General features: G+C 39.9%; 2 protein-coding genes across 2 annotated transcripts; both read left to right on the top strand.

Moving 5' to 3' along the window:
* LOC109720880 lies at positions 5,291-7,715 on the top strand (the record flags this gene model as incomplete). Its single annotated transcript, XM_020248222.1, has 2 exons — positions 5,291-5,705; positions 7,128-7,715. Coding segments are annotated over 2 exons (783 nt in total), but the record flags the coding sequence as incomplete, so codon positions are not given.
* LOC109720890 (cyclic nucleotide-gated ion channel 2) lies at positions 9,656-22,009 on the top strand. The gene is made up of 8 exons (XM_020248235.1): positions 9,656-10,170; positions 10,252-10,945; positions 18,984-19,199; positions 19,516-19,799; positions 19,874-19,985; positions 20,093-20,329; positions 20,703-20,789; positions 20,935-22,009. The coding sequence occupies exons 1-8, from the start codon at positions 9,995-9,997 to the stop codon at positions 21,418-21,420; spliced, it is 2,292 nt and encodes a 763-aa protein (XP_020103824.1). The 5' UTR covers positions 9,656-9,994; the 3' UTR covers positions 21,421-22,009.

The raw sequence follows: 22,197 nt of genomic DNA, 5'->3' as shown, positions 1-22,197 counted from the left end.
AGGGACAGTGTGGTCCCTGTCCGAGTCCCCTCTATTTTATCATCCAGTTAGCGGCGAGACCGTTTACTAACAATTGCAACTTTAGGCGTTACAGATACATTGTTCGATCCAGTTCCACCATTTGTCGCTAAACCAAGCCAAACGTAATTACTTTGCCAAGAACCTCCAGCTGACTTTGTCATACGCTTTCTCGAAATCCACCTTAATACTGAGACACACTCCTATTAGTTTTTGCCACACCAGTGAGGAATTCGTGTTCGCAGTGCGCCGAAAGACGTCCGCTAATAGGCCGATTTTCCAAGAACGCGATGGGTACGTTAGAGTATTATCTGATGGTTAAGACCCCTGCAAGTCTGTTGCAAGAAATCTTTTAGAAATAATCTTTGCTTCCTGTTCAGGAGGGCAAATCGGTCTTGAAGTCGGGTTAACCATGCGAGCTCCTTCCTTTGGGGATTAAATCATACATGCGTGTAGTTCAGACCGTTCCTCGTGAAAGAGATCCAGCTCCATGTAGGGTCTTTGAACTATATCAAAAATATTATCCTTTACTGTCTCCAGAAGTTGTTGAAAGAAAAATATGCGGGAGCCGTCGGGGCCTAAGGCGCCTCTGTCACTCCGAGTTGAATGGATTATCGTAGCCTTTTTAATTTCATCTAAGTGATAGGGGCATGTAAAGGGGGTCGCAGTCATAAGGCGTCCTGCTCCGATACAAGTCCGCCCAATTTCGCCGAAAGAAGGCGCGGTTCATCTTCCACACTGGCCGAAAAGGCGTTTAAAGGATTGAAAAGAACAGGATTTTTATGCTCCTCGTTACGGATTTGTCTACCGTCCTCATTCTTCATGGTAGTGATTCATTACAACGCTTCCGCCCATTGGCCACTGCATGGAAAAACTTTTGTGTTGTGTCTCCTTCTTTTAGCCAGTTGCTGTTCTAGCTCTCGATTCTCCACAGGTATTTCTTCACTTCCTTTTTAGTATGGAGTTGGAGCTGTGCTTTAAGTTCAACTCGTTTATCCCGTACTTCCTGGGTCAAGATATTCCGTTCCTCCGAGAGATCAAATGTTTCGAATTTCTTCTGGTTTTCCTGGCGGTAAAGTTCTTATTGCGTTGGATATGCTATGGAATTTTGTCTTGCACCATTCCTTCATCCTGTTTCTTCAATGTCTCAGCTTCGCTCTGTCAGCGTAAGAATGCGCTGACTCTGCCCGGGTACTTCGTTCCAACCATGATCGCGTACGTAGTTTGGTTGAAGTCCGGCTAGAAGCCACACTCTTCTCACAACCGAAATTGATCCTTCTTAGTGCGCAAGCTTCCAGATATCGAGGTATTAAGGGGTGTGGTCGGAGGGTAAAGTTCTAGGTAGTATGGAAATCCCTGCCCAGAAGCGGGAACTCTTGATCCCCAATCTGTCGATGACAAGAAATCTGTCCAGTTTGGCCAGGGTTGGTGAGCGTTGCATATTAGAACCAAGTAAATTTTGGTTGGACAAGGGCAGTCCGTATGACTTCGAGATTTGAAATGAGGTCCGAGAACCATTGGACATCCGCTTTAGTGCTCCCCCGTTCCCAGTGCGTTCAGCCTGGTTCTAGTAAAGCTTGAAATTCCCCACAATATAACCATTTATATCCGTGAACACACCGCACCGATTAGCGAGAGCTCCGGCGCATGAACTCTTCTTTTCCCAGTCCCACGATGCGGTCCATATACATTTCGTAAGCGTAAAAGCTCGTATCACTAGTAATAATGATTAAAGCTCGCAGAGTGACGCGAGTGATCGCGCACCAACGCCTCCGTTACAAACGAAAAAATTTTGTAGCTCCCAGACAGTGAATAAACCGCCCGCATGCCCCCGAGCGGGTTAAAGTGACATCTGTCGAAACTCGAGCCACAACAAAGACGCGAGAAAGTGTAACGAGGACATCCGAATCCACTTTTGATTCTTGGATACAAATCACCGAACCAACGTGTTTAGGGATGATAGCTCTAACACTACGTACGCTACATGAGTCGTTCAGACCACGTATCATATCCAAGTAATAATTTTAACATAAGAAAGCGACACACAACCAAAAGGCCGCCCAAAACACAAAAGAAGGCCCACTCAGGTCAAACCCGCCCGTCCGAGAACTTGATTGAAGCTCCTCGGCTTCCACCCCCTGAAACTTGACTCCACAAAGCGCATCTTTCTTCACACTTTCTAATGATCTGAGAGTCGACGCAGGGGCTCGGTCCATTGATCTTCCCTTCAGCAGGAAAGCCCTCCTCAGTTGGCCCGTCCAAAAGCGCCCGATACAATTGCCCACGGATTTCAGCCTCACCAAGCTCTGGTCGAACGCACGGCGGCACACGACTTCCCGACCATCGCTCCGTTGATCACTCCCGCCGCAGCGAGACAGGAAAACCCGACCTCAGTAGTCGTCTCAGACGGTCAAGGGAACATATTGGGGGCAAGAGAAGTAATCCCGCCACTATGCCACCGGCGAACACACGCCCCTGATATCGGGCAATGAGAGTACCTTCCGACCATCGTTCTGTTGATCAGCTCCGGCCGCAGGCGAGCCGGATTAAATCTTTTCCGTCCGTTGTTTGGGAGAGGGCTCCCTTGTGCGCAGTCCCGAACAAGCCGATTCCATAATGACAGTCCCAAAATCTGATCGGTCTCCAGGGGGGGTTTCCCACTTCTTGACGGGACACGACCAACGTCGCCGTTCGAGAGGCGCTCCCGCCTCCCTCCAACCACGGCCGAGGGTAAGGGTGGGCGATCGGGTCCCGAGCCGAAAAGCATGGCCGAGGAGATCCGAAACGAAGAAGCAAGCTACCAAGAGAGAACCGCCAAATCCCCCAAGTCAGGCAACAGAGAAGCGTGGCCCCCACCAAAGACAAGAAGAAAAGCCGAATCCGCGCGGGCCAAGTCGCCCCAACCTCCCGGCGCTAGTTCGTGGCTCCCCGAAAAGAAACCATAGCAAGTCCGACTCCCGTCACGGCCCATCTGCACGCTCCATGTCCCGAGCCGATTCTGCAATTCCGCCGCCAAGGTACGATAGCGAGCCAACTCAGTCCCGAGCGCTGCACCCGGACCAAGTGGGACCTTCTGCTGCCGTCCCCGCAAAAAAGTGGAGGGCCACGGAAGAGGCCGGTCACCACCACACCAGCCTTCGTGCGGGCCGAGTCTGACCCCCTTCCCCCAGAGACTTGCGTGGCCGCAGACTAAGACCACTCCCCGAGCCCCTTATCAAACCCGATGGCCATCTGAACGCGGTCCAAGTGGGCATCTCCTGCCACCCCTCAAATAGGCGTGACTGGCCTGCAGGAACAGTACCGAGCCCGAGTGCCTAGGGAGATCAGTGGGCCCGCTTCGGGCCGAAAGCAAACGACCACCCACTGCCCAGTTTCGAGCATGGATGACGAGATCCTCCGAAATCAAAGACTGTCCGCTTTGTTCACAGCACAGTTAATCAATGCATTGCTTCATCTTTGCATCCCCATAGGCACCGAACCCGAAGCATTTGAAAAACTAATCCATTTTGCTCGAAGAACGTCGCCCGCATCGCCCCGTCAGAGCGATCCATTCAATGCACATTAAAAACATCAGTCCCAAGATTGAATTCCAGACCGTTTGGCCCCACTCCGCCGACGATCGCCCGGAACCAGCCTTGTCTATCCTCCTGGCTCCTGCAGGGACGTCAGCCGAGAGTGGGAGCAATCTCTCTCTTGATATATATATATATATATATATATATATATATATATATATATATATATATTTCCAACTACAAAACCATATGATTGGGGGCCATGCCTAATCCTTCTCATGTGCCTTTCTCACTGAACAGTGACATATCACCGCCTAAGAAAGATGGACTTTGATTTTATGTGTGGGAAAATCAATGAGCTACAAATTGGAAGAACTATATATGGTGCCCTAATGATGAGTTGCCTTCTTAGAATGGAATATTATCAATAGCACCAAGTTTTTTTAAGTTTCTGATCCTTAAATGAAAAAATAAACAGTTAGGATAATAATAGCCTCCTAGAATTTAGTGGATGATTGGTAAAATAGTATGATTTAAGAATGAAAATGGTCAAAGGCGAAAATTTTGGTAGCATCAAATGTTTCGTGCTATTAATAGTATTGTATCCAGACTCTCTCTATATATAAGATTTTTTTTTTTTTTGAGAGAGAGATAGGTAGCACACTACCTGCTTCGTTTATTTCATTCAGAAATAAACTTAGGTAGAAACGTGAATCAACGAGGATTCAAACTTGGATCTCGGATACCAAGCACCAAACCTTTAGCAACTTGCTCCAGAGACGGTCGGTTATATATAACAATGATTTAGAATTATTAGAAGCATTTCATTCTCTCTCTCTCTCTCTCTCTCTCTTTCTTTCTATATACATACACACACACACACATGCAGGAGCAAATCATGAGATGAGGAGTTGGATCTCTTGTATGAACTAAAATTTGGGATCGGTGTCTCTAGCCTTGAATTAATATATAAGTACTTAATAAGGAGGTATTTTAGGGTAAAAGAGTCTACGGATAGGGGAGAAAAAAAAAAAAGGAGAAAAAGGACCACTGAGTTACAAACTCTAGGAAATGGTAGAGTCCTTGCAACTGCAGGGATCTGTAAAACAAACCATTTAAGAAATGTGTTAAACACCAGCATCACATGCATGGTGAGCAACTCTAAGTGCTTGAATGATTTGAGTCTAATGAGAATGTGTAGATACAAGTATTAGCTGAGGATTGGTGAAAACTAAAAGCACTAAGACAAAGGATTTTGGCTTAGTAATAGAATTTAGGTTACTTATTTTAAGATATAAGTGTGGTTAATATTTGAACGAATTGAAATAATACAGTTTAGAAAGTAGTAAGACCCTTGCTACAATGTTTTATAACATCTTGATCTTTGATATTAGAGTTATCCTTGGAGTGTTTTAGCCATTTTTCTATTAGATCAATTTATGTAACAGAAAAAAGCATAAACAAGAGGAATTTATTTCGTGTTGCATTAAAGTATAAGGGCCTGTTTGGATGGTCACTTTTTTAGAGTATAGTATAACTATACTATGGGTGTAGGAAAAATTTCCTAACAAGTGTTTGGATGGTTTAAAAAAATACCAACTAATTAAGGTATAGTTAAACTATACCCCAAAAAGTAGGGTAAAAGTAAAATCTAAAATTTTCTCCTAAAACCAAAACTCCACTTTTCGGGCTCCTCCACTCACGCAGCCCACCTCTTTTTTTCCCCCTCTTCCTCAGGGCCTCCCTCCTCTCTCTAATCTCCACCCTCTCCACAACCCACCCTCTCCACAACCCACCACCCACCCTCTCCACAACCCACCCTCTCCTCCGCCGCACTCACTTCGGCCGTCGCTGACGCCGCCGCACTCACTTCGGCCGCCGCCGACGCCGCAACACTCACTTCGTCCGCGGCACTCATCTCGGCCACGGTAGCCGTCGCTGTCCGGAGAGGCGCCGTACTCATCTGGGCCACGGTCGCCGCCGCTGTCCGGAGAGGCGCCGCACTCATCTCGGCCACGGCCGCCGCCGCTGTCCGGAGAGGCACCGCACTCATCTTGGCCACGGTCGCCGCCGCTGTCCAGAGAGGCGCCGCACTCTTCTCGGCCACGGTCGCCACCGCCGGCCACGGTCGTACCCTGCGATGGCTGGAGCACTCTTTTCCTCCTCCAACAGGTAAAGAAAGAAATTAATTTTGGGTTTTGGACTTGTGAAAGTAATCTGAAGGTAAAATTAAGAGTAATATGATAATGTAGTGAAGAAGTAGAGAGTAAAATTTGTTTGCGTACTCTCTTTCTCATGGTTGAAGGGCATTAAACCAAACATAAATCTCTGTGGCAGTGAGGACTTTCTTGTTGGTTTATCAAGTTCCCACTTTTGATTAATTTAACCATTTTTGCTTTCAGTGTTAACTTGAATAATAGTTTTTAAAATTGCTTATAACCTATGATGCTCCTTGGGCCTCCACAGCTTGAGCCACTTCAACTAGGGTGATCTACCAGCAAAAGGCTAGGTTGGTTGATGCATTTGGTGATTATTTCTATTGATCAAGGCTAATCTTGCGCTTCTACTCTTTGATGATAACTTGTTGCAACATCTAAACTAAATTTTATTTTTAGAAATAGTGAAGATTAGAATTAAAGAAAAAAAAATGGAGTAGATGGGGGGCATGTGGGAGAAATAATTTCTTTCCTAAGCAGCAGAAGCAGAGCAATTTATGTATGCTATTTGTAGCTAAGGTAGATAAAGCTATTACTTCATAGAGAGTTGGTGTTGGAATATAATTTAAATATTAATTCTTGATGAATTTTTTGTTGTTGGAATATAATTTCTTGTTGGTTTGTGGTGTTTGTTTCTTACTTGTTGTTATGTTTGTTTGATTATACGCTCTCGTTTTATATTCTTTCGATGGATTTATGTGGGTAATAGCTAGCTTGGAAATACTGTTTTGAAACTTGATAGGTTTGAGGAATGAAAAGGTATTAGGTAAAGAAAAATTGAGCCTTTTGTGTTCTGTTGAGTAGTTTATTATGTAGGAGTCCATAGCTGTGAATGTGGCCAAGCAAAATGAGTCGCGCTAACTAATCACACTTTGTAGACCCATTCTTCTGATTGCTGTGATTACCCTGATGAGTTGTTTCAGAAAACACTATAAATTGCTTAATCCAAAACATGAATGTCAAACTAAAAAATGCCTTCTTTGCGTACAATGTTCTCTTTTTCTTTTAACTACTTTCAATCACTACATTCAGAAACATCTAAATTTTATCTTTTCCTTATGCATTTTATAAGAGTACATGATTCTGCTCAAATATAAGATGGAAATGGAATTAAAAAAATGGCTCTCTCTTTATCTTACAAAACACAACTTGAAAAAAAAAGGAGGAGATGTTGCTTTGTATTGGACTTGCACACTTGCTTTGTATTGGACTTGCACACTTGCACATATAATTGCTTTGTTAGTGTTAATAGAATGAACTCAGAGATATCAAATGCAAAGTTCAATTTACATGCATAGTTTTAAAGGTTTTGTAGGAAATTACATGTTTATGCATAGTTCAATTTATATGCTTTTTTCTATAATGTACTCATGCGCAGAAAACGATCCAAAAAAACAATCACGGGCAAAATGGACGGATATGCATAGAGCTTATTTAGTAGAACTTTTGCAAGAACATAATAAAGATAAATGGAGAGGTCAAAATGGATGGAATAAAGAGGGATGGCGCAGTATACATAAGGCGATGATTACTAAGTTTTCTCATTCAAATTATACATTAGAACAAGTAAAAGATCAGGAGCAACAATTAAAGAAGCAATTTAAAGCTGTGAAGAACTTAGTAGAGATGAGTGGCTTTGGTTGGGATGCCGACAAGAAAATGGTTTCTGCTCCATCAGAAGTTTGGGAACCGTTGATTAATGTGCGTCTCCTCTCTGATATTTCATCACCATTTGCCACTGGATGAATGAAGTTTATGAACTCAAATTCTTCTTCTTCCCTTCTCCTCAAAAGAAGAAGTGCGAGATTGTTGTTATCCATACTTTGTGATTGTAGAGATATAGAGAAGAAAATGTAGGAATTACTAGTTATGTGATTGTAAGAACTTGTTCCTTTTAAATAGACTTTGAATAGTGTAAAAACAATAATATTTCTCTCCAACGGCTAGTTTAGTTATTTTTGAGCTCTCCAACGGCTAGTTTTTTTATTTTTGAGCTTTCTAACGGCTAGTTTTTTGATTTTTGAGCTTTCTAACGGCTAGTATTTGAATTTTTTAGTTTACTAACGGCTAGTTTTGGAGATAAAGCTTTCCAACAGCTAGTGTTTCAAAATTTGAATAAATTTATTAGTAGTTTAATGTCATAATTTTTAAAATTTGAAATAACAATTAATATTTAGGTATCTTTAATATACTAATTTGAAAATTTAAAACCAGTTAATAATTAATAATTTAAATTTAAAGTCCCTAATAGCTTATTTTTTTAAGATTGTCAGAAATTCCGTAGAATTGTATAATGTGCATCCAAACAGCTTCTAAAATAATCCTGTGGAATTTTTTTGGAGTTACAGGATTCCCCATTTTATTTGGATCAAAACTATGGTATTTAAACTCCATGGAATTTTTTTACCGTGCATCCAAACAGGGCCTAAGTAAAGCATCTTGTCATATGTGCCTCGAAATTCTTGTTATCTATTTCGATTTTGTGTCCCTTATTCGTCGACACTACCTTTCTCTCAAAAAAAAAATGTGAACAAAAAAAATGGATGTTTATGATACGTAACGGAGGGCTTGAGCCAATAGATTCAAATCCGTAGCCTACACTGATGTCAGATAGGGTACAGACCGGATCTGTACCGGGGTACAGAACGGGGTGTGCACGGGGCTCCGCCCCCCGTGGTACTCTCTTTTTTCATAGTAATTAAAGTTTTATACTCATTCGCCCGTAATCTTTTTCTGCATAACTTTTTTTTTGAGAGAAAGGTAGTGTTGCGAGCCGAATTCCCTGGTCCTTGACTTAGTCAAAGATTCTCCTCGGGGAGCGTGTTGGGATGAAAAGCGGCTGTGGATAGTGACCCTCGAAGTTTGCGCCCTTCGACTGGATCAAGTGATTCGGCTGACGAGGGATCGGATCAACCGAGTTCGAAAGCTCTATTCAAGATTCGGTTCGTCTGGAATGAGCCGAATGTACGGGCCAGCTATGGATTTGACTCGGTAGATGAACCGAATAGAAAAGACATAGACCAGTTAGTCGGCGTGAAGAGTCGAAAGCCTTAGAAATTAAGCTTGAGGAAAAGTACAAGGGTTGAGTGTGCCGGATGGTATACAGACTCGGTTGATCTACTTAGGACTTACTCCTAGGAAAAAACAGTAAATGTAGGAAAGTAAAAATTACAAGTAGATTACTCCTAGAAAATGCGAGAAATTGCAAGAAAATTAGGGCGGTCTTTTATTCACAGGAAAAGACCCCTTTTAGAATGTTATTGATCTATTTATAAATCGCCCCTTGTGATCAGTTATTACTTATACATGATCGGTCACTATTCCTGATTTTTCGAACCACTTTCAGTCGATCGGAACCGCTTGCAACTACTTGCAGTTACCGTAAGCTCCCTTAATTTGCGCGGCGGTTCATTCCTTAAAAACTGTTCCAATACTCCCGGCGTACAGCAAGATTGCCATCTTTAGATGGAATATCGGTGTACTACCTGTTCGCGACTAATTGACTCAACAGGTAGCATTCTATCCGCTTCGTTTATTTACTAATTAGAAATATAAATCAACTAGAATTCAAATTTGAAGATTCGGGTACTAATTATTAAGCCCTTTATCATTTACACTATAGACACAAGAGACCGTTGGTAAAGTAAAGTACTGTTGTTGAAAGCAAATGTAGCAAGAGAACCCCTCCCTCTCTCTCTCTCTCTCTCTCTCTCTCTCTCTCTCTCTTTGTAGGGGTGGTAAAAGTGGATGGGGACTAATAATAGAATTTTTTGTCCGGTAGGTTATAATTAACCTCTGACAGAAACAAATAATTCGCCGTCCTCATCAATTATCATCGACCATCTTCTCCATGCGTTCACGGTTCACCACCCCACTCACTCTCTCTCTCGCTCTCTCCCCCACACAGGATCGAGAGAAAGAGAGAGAGAGAGAGAGAGAGAGAGAGAGAGGAGATCGATGTGTGTAATATAACTCGGCAATAAGAAGAAGCGCAAGGCCACGTTCGTTACCTACATGTACATGTCACACCCTGCCACGTGGCATGTGGTGACGTGGAGCCGAACCCCGCAGTATCATCCGCTGTGGCTCCGAACCACACCTTTTTTCCTTTATTAAAACACTTGCTCTGCTTATTAGCTCCACCTCTCCCCCAAGAGACAAGAGCCAAACCCCTCCTCCTCCTCCTCCTCCTCCTCCTAGAGCTAGAGAGATAGAGAGAGAGAGAGGGAGAGAGAGAGGAGAGCGATGAGCTCCTCGTCGTCCGATCTCTCGCTCCTCGGCGGCGATCACCCCTCGTTCGGCCGAGCCCAGATGCTCTCCTCCTCCGCCCCCTCCTCCGGTGCCCTCACCGCCTCCAATGGCTCCCCCGCCGCCGACCCCTCCTCCGCCTCCGCCCCCGCCTCCTCGCCCACTTCCCCCTGGTAAGCTTGATCTGGTAACCTCACAGCATCGCAATTCCCCTTTTCTTTTTTCAAATTTCAAATCCCCTCTCTCTATTTAAGGTGGACTCGGATCGTGAGGCGGTGGATCCCCAGTCTCCGCCGCCCCAGCGGCGGCGGCGGCGGAGACGAGGGGGCCGCGGCGGCGGCGGCGGTGGAGTGCTACGCGTGCACGCAGCCGGGGGCGCCGGCGTTCCACTCGACGACGTGCGACCGCGTGCACGCGCCCGCGTGGGAGGCGAGCGCCGGATCGTCGCTGATCCCGATCCAGAGCCACGCCACCGGCGGCGACGGGGCGGCGGCGGCGGCGGCGGCGGCGGGGGGGGATCGACGATCGGGGAGGGAGCGGTGGGTGTTCGGGTCGGTGCTCGACCCGCGGAGCCCCGGGGTGCAGCGGTGGAACCGCGGCCTCCTCCTCGCGCGCGCCGCGGCGCTCGCGGCGGACCCGCTCTTCTTCTACGCCGTGGGGGCGCGATCGTGCGGGGGAGGGTCAGGGTCAGGGTTAGGGTTAGGGTTGGGGTTGGGGCTGGGGGTGGACGAGGGGATGGGGGCGGCGGCGGCGGCGGTGCGGACGCTGGCGGACGCGGCGCACGTGGTGCACGTGTGGGTGCAGCTGCGGCTCGCGTACGTGTCGCGGGAGTCGCTGGTCGTCGGGTGCGGCAAGCTGGTGTGGGACCCCCGCGCCATCGCCGCGCACTACCTCCGCTCCCCCACCGGCTTCTGGTTCGACCTCTTCGTCGTCCTCCCCTTCCCCCAGGTCAGCTCTCTCGCTCTCTCTCTCTCTCTCTCTCTCTCTTCTACCTACCTCACTTTAAATTTTAAATTTCAAATTTTAAATTTAAATTTGCTGCATTAATTTTAATTTTTCTTTAAATCACGCAAATTATCTACATCACCGTACAGGACTTTCGCTAATAAGAGAATGTATTCCACTAATTATTACCTTCCACCCTCCTATCTGGGTGGGTGCACGGTACATCACATGCACAACTTACGCAGTTCAACAATCAGAATCCTATGTTAAATTCTAAGCACATAATAATTATAATCAATCCTACTATCCAATCAGCTTTAGTTGAAGTACTGTACATGTTTGACACTTCTAGTTTTTCTATTTTGTTTTTTTGTTTTATTTTTTCCCCCCGATGGAAGTGTCCGTAAGCAGTACTTGTTGTTCACTTGTTTGATAGAGATAACAGGTAAAACAGTAGCAGGTCAATTAAGATATGATTGGGATTCGCTTCTTCCAATTTTAAAATTTATCTAGCTAACCGATGTGTCAGGGCCATATTATAATTATTATTATTTTGAGAAAAAATTATTTCTTTATTTTTAAAAAAAATAAATTTAGCTTAAAATGTGAAATAACTAGATTTCCATCTTGAAATTTCGAATGTACCAACCATCAAACTCTTTACCGGTTCTCCTCTAATTACAATATATATATATAGAGAGAGAGAGAGAGAGAGGTAGACTCCTATGCTTTCGAGCGTACGGGAGCTTCCGTACTTGTAAGTTTTAAATCGGAAGTATTGGTCTTACTATTGATGTTAAGTAGAATTTTCTATTAAATTTTCATCTAATTTGAATACTTCTATACCGTTAAACTTAAAAACGTGCTACATCGATCATTAAAATAGTCATTTTTGAAACCTTTTGATCGCTTGGTAAATGATATCAAAAAATTATAAAATTTGGTTTCGAAATAGTTCAAATAGGATAAATTATATTTAATGGAGCCGATCGTCGACTTGGATTTCTTATCATCGAAAACAACTTACAAGCACTGAGGTCTCCGTACTTTCGAAAGTACAGAAGACTTACTCATATAGAGTTAGGCTCGTATTCATTTTGAGACTACTCGTTTATTAGACAAACGAAATCAAAAAATTATGAAATTTGGTTTCTAGGTAGCTCCAACAGCGTAAATCATATCTAACGGAACCGATCGCCGAATCGGATGTCCCATTATTGAAAACAACTTACAAGTACGGAAGCTCCCGTACTTTCAAAAGCATAGGAGCCTAACTCTCTCTCTCTCTCTCTATATATATATATATATATGGTTTTGATAAATAGCAACATATTATTAAGTAAATCCACTTGAAGAAATACTAATTAGTTTTTCATTAACATCCTCTCTAATTGTCTCATTTGTGGTAGAACTAAAAGCTTGGCTAAATTACAGAAAACTAGCTTATAAATATTTTTTTTTATTTTTTTTCTCTAATTTTTAAAAAACTTATATATTTTTACCCCATCAATATTTCAAATTATTGAGTTTGTCTCCGCCACAGTTTCATTATTATTTCATTAATTTTTTATAATTTATACCTAAAATGTCCTTCAAAATATATTAAAATATTATTTTTTTAATAGAAGAAGTAAGAATAATTTGATTATTTTGCCTGCTACATTAACGTTGTACCCATTTAAAAATATTTTTGAAATTTTAATAGGGCAAAATATAAATTTTTAAAAATCATGAAGAAAAGTGAAAAGTGGTATTTATAGTAGTTTTTTTGTAATTTAGCCGATAATCTTCAGGCAAATTAGGGGTTTAAGAACTTATTATAAGAAAGGAACAAGTGTAATTTATGTTTCTAACCTATTAGTGTGTGTGTATATATATATATATAGAGAGAGAGAGAGAGTCCGACTGGAATACTATCGATAGCACCAAGTGTTAGAGAGAGAGACAGTCTCTCCTTGATGTAAGTAAGTGACGAAAAGATCAGACTGGTATGGATGTTTCAGGTTCAAAATTTAATATTTTCACATTTTTACCGTAGTTCACTTAAAAAAATAGAGGTGGTAAAATGCTACATTTCTTTTAATTATATATTATATTAGTCCGACTCTATAATATATTGAGTTAGATACCATCAATGATACCAAGATCTTGATGCTAATGATTTCTTAGCCCTTAAATTCAAATCTTGGACTATTGAATCCAAAGACAATATTGGCCTCTTATCGTAGGCCCCTATTGTTGCATGATCCAAGAGATATTTTAGGTACTCAGTAGGTGTAATTGAAATGTATATTTGCCCTCTAGTATGAATTATCATTTTATTTTATTAATTATTTGTTAGTTATTATTAATTAAATTGGGGGCCCTAAGGAGAATAAAATGGCATAAATATGACAACCCATATATATAAGCTGTTTCGTGGAAGATAGGATGCTATATTTTATGCCGATTTTGTCGAGCCAAATAATAATTAAGCGCGATCATACATTCTATATAAGAATGTAAATTACCCTCTCACAGATCTTTTATTAGGGAAGATATTTACATACTTATCTACTATTTTTTAAAATCTAAAATTAAAAAAATTATCAACACTTAAATATAAAATTTATACTCTGAGAAGAATGTACCATTAGCATTTTCTTAACAATAAATTCTAAGGCCTTATCATGGAATTGTCTATTACCGTGGGTCGCTGTTAAATATAAAAGTGTTTAAACACCGTTCTATAACAGCTTAAATTTTTAGAGTACAACGGTTGTTTCACATGGTATTAGAGCAGGAGGTCCTGAGTTCGAGTCACGCCAGACTCCTAGCATATTAATTTCCTCCCATTTAATTCAAGCTCACGTCATGGGCCGACTAAAAAGTCTCGAGCCCATACGTGAGAGGGAGTGTTAAATATAAAAATGTTTAAAAATATTTAAACACCACCGTTCCCTAACAGTTTAAGCTTTTAGAGTACAACGGTTGTTTCACATCCGTCACCTGACGTGGCCGTTCGATGCCATGTGGAATACCTGAAAAATTATTTTAAAAACTGTAACCTCGTAGTAGTCAATATCATGCGAATAAAATAATAATCTGGCAGAAGTGTAAAAAATAATTCGTAACTATTTAACATGGATAACAATTGTCTCATTCCCCTCCTTTATTCGATTTTTAATTTTTATGCCCGTCTACCATGTTTTTTTATAATTATATATATTTTTTATTATTTGTTTTAATATTTTTTTATCGTTAAAAATATTGTTGACACCAACGCGACCAAATATCTACTACGTTAAAGCTAAATAATAAAGACTACAAATTAAAACACAAAAATAAGTAAAGATCGGATTTCCATGGTGGAAATAGGGTAAGGTGATTAGATATCTTTCGTCGTATCTTGGATTGAGTCAGATCTTGGATTGAGTCAGATTTGTAAGTTTTTTATGTTGTAAAAGCCACATGGTATGTTTCATTTTAAAAAAAGAAAAAACAGAAAATCTTAGGCATGGCTGATAATTTGTGTGAAAAGATAACTATTTCCGAAAGTAGCTTCACATTTTTTAATTCTTTTTTGGCCATTAAAGAGTCTTAGTAGTTTAGTCCAATTTTGCTCTCTCTGGGACCACTCTCCGCGACTCAATTTGGTGATGGTTCAAAAACATACACATCAATTTATTCCTTTTGAATTAAATTGCAAAATGCTATGTAATTTACTGTAAAATATAATTGATAGAACACGAACAACTAGTTTAACTATTTCAAACATCATAGGTGGCATCTGATTAATTAAGTGGAAGATCACAACAGCATTCTAAGCTCACCTCACACTTTTTGGAGTTTTGTGTAAACCCTAGAATTGACAATGATATACCAAGGTGGGCGTTTCTAATTTGGTATCTTTTTTGGGTCCCTGTCAATTAATAAGTTATAAACCAAATGTTTATGTCTCGGACAGCACAATGAGACTGCTAAAATGCATGATTGATGGGATGGATCTTTTCCTGATTTCGTCGTTTTAGATAGAGCCAAAAAGATTAGCAAGCTTAAGACAACACGAGCTTATAAGATCCTGTGCACTACTCTGCAATCCTTTATTTTCTATTGATCAGGGTTAAACCAAAAAATAAAAAAATAATGGAGACAACATTTTCTTCGCCTTTGTCAGAATTTCTAGAACTAGTTTCAACACTAAAAACTGAAACGCCTTATTTAGCACATATGATCACAAAATTAGAATGATTTCTGATTTAATATTTGCGGGGCTCCACGCCCCCACAAAACTAAAATTTTGTGTAGTGAAGACGAAGAAAACTCTCGATTATTTTATATTGAAACTTTTTTTTTCTTTCAAGAGAGCACGATAATTTACTTAGTATAATTGTTAATTATGAACTAGACTAGAATACTGTTAATAGCATCTAAGTCACTGGTGCTATTAAGTTTTCACCCGTAAATGAAATAGTGTGCGGTTAGGATGGTGCTGTTACCTTAGAATTGAATGGGGGTTGATAGAATAGTATGGTTTAACGGATGAAAATGGTCAAAAGAGTAAATCTAACGGCAGAAAACTAGATAGTATAAAGTGTTTGGTACTATTTATAGTATTGTACCTGAGCACTATTAAATTATATATATGTATAATGTTCAAAAAGAATACGGTAAACCATACTAATCTAACGGCAGAAAACTAGATAGTATAAAGTGTTTGGTACTATTTATAGTATTGTACCTGAGCACTATTAAATTATATATATGTATAATGTTCAAAAAGAATACGGTAAACTCTCTACTTAGAAAGAAAAAAAAAAAAAAAATGAAAAACTACTCTACGTGACAAACTTGGTTCCTGTATAATTTGCTAATATTTTTCTCGCGCTACAATGCTACGATTAAATTGCCTAATTAATGATGATGAAACAGAGCCGCGAAGGCAATTTAATTCTTCAAATAATATAACTTGGCACTGTGGCCACTAAACCTAAATCTTCAATAATGTGCAATAATTATGTATACGTCGCTTTCGAAAATAAATGGCATGGGGCATGTGGGAGATTAGGTCGGATACGAAGGTCTCCTCTCCATCGTACACTCCAAAAACCTCAATGAGTGTCTCGTCCTTATTATTATTAATTTATTATTATTATTTCGGTTTAATATCCGTAGGCAATTCGAAGTCTCCGGGACCTGGTCGGTACCAACCCCTTCATGTGCTCTAGCCAACGAAAGGCCTACAGGTGAGCATTAGTGGGTCCAAATTGAGTCACCGAATCAAACCCACCCAAATTAATAAGTTTAATTAGCCCTGATTTTCCCTATAATTTGGTTCTATTCGATTCTATAATTTAAGAACTGGGCAGAGTAAATAAACCAAATAAATCTGAATTTTTGGTAATCTAATATACATTAGATTAAAAATTATAAAATTATATATTAATTTTAAATAATAATTAAATAATTAGAGTTATTAATTGTTGTTATCTTTAGATTAACAATTTTTAATATAAAATTAATGATCATTATTATATTTCAGTTTAGTAGTTTAAAAAGATTTAAACAAAGTCCTAATATTTTCAACTAAATTTATTTTTAAACGAAATAAATAAAGCGGGTAGCGTGCTAATTTTCTCTTAGAAAAATATTATTTATCATCTGAGTACATTACACTTTTGGTTTTCAAATTATGGGATACTTAACATTTTAATTCTAAAACTTTAACTCATTGTAATTTCTAGTTCAAACTTTTTGAATCGTAAAATTAAGTACCGCAGTCCTTTTTTTACGAAATGTTGATAAACTAATATAGAAGTGATATAATAATGTCGGGATTGATGATACAACAATAATTCGTCGACATTTTGTCAGCAATTTATCAATATTTAGTCAAAAAAAAAATATTATCAGACTCAATTGAAACAATTTAGAAATTTTGAACCAGAAATTATAATAATAAATATAAATTTGAGGGCTGAAGTGTCAAGCGTCTCATAGTTTGAGGATAAAAGCATTTTTAATTTTTAAGATAAGTGGCGTTACTCCCATCCCTAATTATATAAAAACTTTTTAAAAATGATCAATATCAAAGATAGTCTTCAAATTTAGTAAAATTATAAAAATCGTCCATATTTCTAATATTCTATTCAAAATTTGGCTAAAATATCTATTTTGCCAATCCCGCTGATTCAATTGTTGTAATATTTGTCATGGCAAAGATATTATGCGCTTATTATTAGTATTTTTCTAGTTTAATTTAATTATTTTAATATATCTTTATTTTTACTATTTTACTACGCCTTCATTTCATTTTGTTTATTTAGTATATTTTCATTTTGTTTACTTAGTTACGGATGTAACAGTTTGATACCATTTTGTCAGGTTTATTTTTATATTTTTACATCATTTTAGATATAGTTTAATAGCTCTTTATTATAGCTTTGATTTATACTACTATGTGTTCATTTCATATTTGTATTTTTATAGTTTTCTTTAATTATTTTAGTGACCTTAATTTTATCTGTTTAGTTTCCTTTTTACTACTTCGCGTCTGCTAACTAAAAAACCTATCCTAAGTGACTTAATTAAATCAAAAATTACAAACCTTTTTATTATTAAATCATATGAATGGATAATTTTAAAATTATTTTATATATATATATATATATATATATATATATATATATATATATATATATATACACTCTAATCATTAAAAACTAAATCTAAAATACTATTATTAAATTCTAAACACTATTATTATATCATAAATTCCAAATTTCAACTCTTATTAATAATAGGAAAAACTTCAAATACCACCCCCGTGGTTTCAGACTTTCTTACTTTAGTACCATGTGGTTCAAAGTGTATCAATTTAGTGCCTTATGGTTTTATTTTTATCTTTTTATTGTCGATTCTCCTAATTTTTTTTGTTAAATCAGTGACAAAGTTAAAACTAAAGGGTACTAAAGTAAATATTCGATAAATCTTGGTGGGGTATCTGAAGATTTTTGTATATAATTTAACGAAATATTAACGGAGAAGCTGACGAAAAGATAAAAATAAAATTACAGGATACTAACTTGATACACTTTAAAGCATATGCTAATAAGGTGAGAAAGTGCAAAACTACTGGGTTGGTATTTGAAGTTTACCCTTATTAATAATATAATATAGTATTGTAGAGAAGGGTGAATCGTTAGTACGTACAGTGGTGGTTGGTGATGAGGCTGCTGGTGCTCCAAGCGGTCCACGGCTGTTGCGTGGACCAGATTCGCGCAATAATTTAGTCTGGTGAGCATGTACGGGTTACGTACGGTGATTGTCATCTGTAAGATATCGAGACAAAGTGACGTGGGCCCCACATGAGGGGAAAAAGGACGATACGTGGAGGAGAACAATTGCTCGGTGTACGACGTCCGAGCGGGGAGAGGCATTTCCGTCCGTGAAACGGACTGCCACGTCACGTGCATCTGGTACCGTCGGTTTCGCGACGAACGGCTCGCGTTTTATGTGAGGCGCGTTAATGCGCCGCGCAGATCCGCTGTTCGGGTTCGAACTTCGCACAGGAAACTCCCAATCTGAGAATCCCAAATTAACTTCGGGTTTAACTGAACCGGTGTAACTTTGGATTCCCCGGTTCAAGTCCAGTCCGGTTCGTTTGATTGCTGGACGGTACAAACATCAACTATCACAATGCCTCTAATTTCTCCACTTTTTTTTGGCATATTTTGCTAAGATAATATATTTTACTTGTATGGTGATTTATGTTATTAAAAAATAATAATTGTTACTGAGTGATCGTCCCTAGAGCAAGTGGCAAAGGACTTGGTGGTTGGTACCCGAGGTCTCAAGTTCGAATTCTAGTTGATTCACATTTTCAACTAAATTTATTTCTAAATGAAATAAACGAAGCGGATAGCGTGCTACCTATCTCTCTCAAAAAAAAAAATAGAAGACTGTTGAGTATAGTATCGTATTCTAGATATTTGATCACACTTCTCATCAATCAATCTCTCACCCTCCGATGTTCATGTCTACATTGTTCATGTGAATGCAGATTGTTTTTTGGCTGGTGGTGCCGAAGCTGTTGAGAGAAGAGGAGATCAAGCAAATCGCGACGATCCTCTTGTCGGTTTTCCTGTTCCAGTACCTGCCAAAGGTGTACCACAGCATCTGCATGATGCGGAGCATGCAGAAGGTTACTGGCTACATCTTCGGGACCATCTGGTGGGGTTTCGGCCTCAACCTCATCGCCTACTTCATTGCCTCCCATGTGAGTATATATGTCCTATATATCCACTAACTGCCTTCAGAAGTCAGATTTACAATGCTAACTTTTTGCAATCCCGATGCGTACGTAGTTGATCACAGCTTAATATTCTTCTTGTAATCAGAGAATCAGGCACTATAACTTCGCGCTCTGATTAATTAAACTAATGCTTTAAGTTGAAATTGACTTTTGATGAATCCTATATGTTTCTTAACTTTTTAGCCAACTAGTTGCTTCTAGTTTAGCATTAATGGAATCTCTGTACAAAGGCCTCCAAATAAACATCTACCACCTTTTTAATTTTCATAATGAATTTCAGGTAGCGGGCGGTTGTTGGTATATTCTTGCGATCCAGCGCGTCGCCTCGTGCATACGAAGCCAATGCGAGACGAACAACAACTGTGAACTCATGTCATCGGTCTGCTCCAAAGAAGTGCAGCAGAATAATGCGACGATGGCGGCAAATCAGAACCTCCAAACTTGTTTAAACGGGAACGGGCCGTTTCCGTTCGGAATATACGACGCTGCTCTCCCTGTTATTTCCAGCAACTCACTTGCTGTTAAGATTCTTTATCCTATATTCTGGGGCCTCATGACACTCAGGTAAAATGGTATGAATTGCACAGAAAATAAACTTTCGTAGGTAATACTAACAAAACAAGTCAATTTTGCTACAGCACTTTTGGGAATAATCTTGAACCTACAAGTCAATGGCTAGAAGTGATATTCAGTATTGCGATCGTGCTTAGTGGATTAATGCTCTTCACTTTGTTGATCGGAAACATTCAGGTATTTATATATAGAAATTCCTTGTTACGAACAGTAAGATTGAGCGTACATGCTCACATTTATATATGCTTTAAATTAATCTTACTTGCTATGGCTTTCACGCATAGGTATTCTTGCATGCGGTCATGGCGAGAAAGAGAAAGATGCAGCTAAGATGTCGAGACTTAGAATGGTGGATGAAGCGGAGGCAACTGCCCTCGCGCTTAAGGCAAAGAGTTCGACAGTACGAACGGCAGAGATGGGCCTCGATGAGGGGCGAGGATGAAATGGAGATCATCAAGGAGTTGCCTGAAGGGTTAAGGAGAGACATCAGGCGCCATCTCTGCCTCGATCTTGTAAAACAGGTACTCCATTCTTCATATGACAACAAAATGTATAGTAAGAATAACGGAATTTAAACGCACCATAGATTGTCCCATGGTTACGGAATACAGCAGTCAAGAACAAAGCAGAAACATCAAGAACAGCAGAATTCAAGTCGAGTTATTGAGTTGTCAGCATTTGTCTAGAGAGCGACGAAGATTCAAGCCTCTGATAAATGAGTTTATTTATCAGCGCTAGTAGCTCATTGTTTCTCTAAATCGATGCACAATCCTCTCGTATATGCTGCCTTTTATGGTCGGTTGATCTAGACGTGTAATTTAAGGGAAGAATGTTGAAAAAAAACGTGTTGGGATTAGCCGACAGTAATGTGATTTTTATCTGTTCATTTCTCAGGTTCCCTTGTTCCAACATTTGGATGACCTTATCCTCGACAACATTTGCGACAGAGTTAAACACCTCGTCTACTCCAAGGACGAAAAGGTACGGAACAGGAAAAAGTCATATTAATTATAATCTTGCTAACACCATCAACTGTTCCTTAACTGTAAAATACAATACCATTTATCTCTCCTGACATTTCCAGTACCTATTTCTTTCTATTTGTCTTTTATTTTTCGGGAAAAAGGTGATCAGAGAAGGAGACCCGGTGCAAAGAATGATATTCGTAGTTCGCGGGCACTTGAAAAGCAGTCAATGCCTTAGCAAAGGTTTGGTAGCCACCTGCACGCTAGGCCCGGGTAACTTTCTAGGAGATGAGCTCCTCTCATGGTGCCTACGCCGCCCGTTCGTCGACCGCCTCCCTGCTTCGTCCGCCACCTTTGTGTGTGTGGAGCCCACAGAGGCCTTTGGATTGGACGCGCACCACCTACGATACATAACCGAGCACTTCAGGTACAAATTTGCGAATGAGAAGCTGAAGAGGACAGCGAGGTACTACTCATCGAATTGGAGAACGTGGGCGGCGGTTAACATACAGCTCGCGTGGCGGCGTTACAAGGCAAAGACTAGAGGAATGGAAATACGACCCTTGGAACCTAAGGGAAGTGAGCAGCGGCTTCGGCTGTGCGCTGCAATATTCATGTCGATTCGACCCCATGATCACCTCGAGTAGCAGAGATTCGAAATGAAGTTGGAGATGCACCTATTTCTGGCACGAAGGAAACTCGGTCTCACTGCTGGTTATTCATTGTCATAAGATGAGGAATAAAATCAATAATAAATCATTCATTTTACGGAAATCCGTTGTGCATAGGTCATTGTGGAAGAGGTTACTCTATCTACCTGAAGAGATGTTTGATTAATTTGTTCTCAGTTTCAGCAGAGAGCGTCCACCGAACTCTTTTCTTGGTCACAGATTAAGTCGATTTGGAGCATCTTTTTTGGCTAAGCAAGGAAAGTATTGTAACTATGGCGAAACATTTCTTAGCTACTATTGAGAATTCTGAAGGTTCACAATAAACTGCCCATGATGAAGATTACAAGACATCGATTTGGAAGGCGAGATATAACGGTGGAGAAATGTTTTTGGGTTCGTTTGTGTGAACGTTGGTGTCTTAATAAAGGCACCAGCTTGGTTATGTTGCATATATATAGCCACTATTATTTCCTTTATATGTATAAATATGATCGCAACATTGATAAAGACATAATCTCTTAAGGAATTGATGCTATTTTCATTGTTGAATGCTATTTTAGCTCAAGCATTGTGTCAGATACTGCAATCTATGGTGCAGGCATTAAAGTTTTCTGGATACCCAAAGAACTGAAAGGATGCAGAGTCAATTTTCATTGTTGAATCCTATTTTACCTCAAGCGTTGTGTCAGATACTGCAATCTATGGTGCAGGCATTAAAGTTTTTTGGATACCCAAAGAACTGAAAGGATGCAG

This window comes from Ananas comosus, linkage group 15, assembly GCF_001540865.1.
Source record: "Ananas comosus cultivar F153 linkage group 15, ASM154086v1, whole genome shotgun sequence".
Taxonomy (NCBI): Eukaryota; Viridiplantae; Streptophyta; class Magnoliopsida; order Poales; family Bromeliaceae; genus Ananas; species Ananas comosus.
Note: the sequence above shows the minus strand (reverse complement) of the source record. Positions and strands in the feature narration are given on the sequence as shown.

Bases quoted from the DNA above. Each gene is read 5' to 3' on its own strand.
- LOC109720890 (XM_020248235.1), top strand. From the start codon at position 9,995: ATGAGCTCCTCGTCGTCCGATCTCTCGCTCCTCGGCGGCGATCACCCC. The intron at 10,171-10,251 runs GTAAGCTTGATC...TCTCTATTTAAG, and splicing joins TCCTCGCCCACTTCCCCCTG to GTGGACTCGGATCGTGAGGC. The intron at 20,790-20,934 runs GTACGGAACAGG...TTCGGGAAAAAG, and splicing joins TCTACTCCAAGGACGAAAAG to GTGATCAGAGAAGGAGACCC.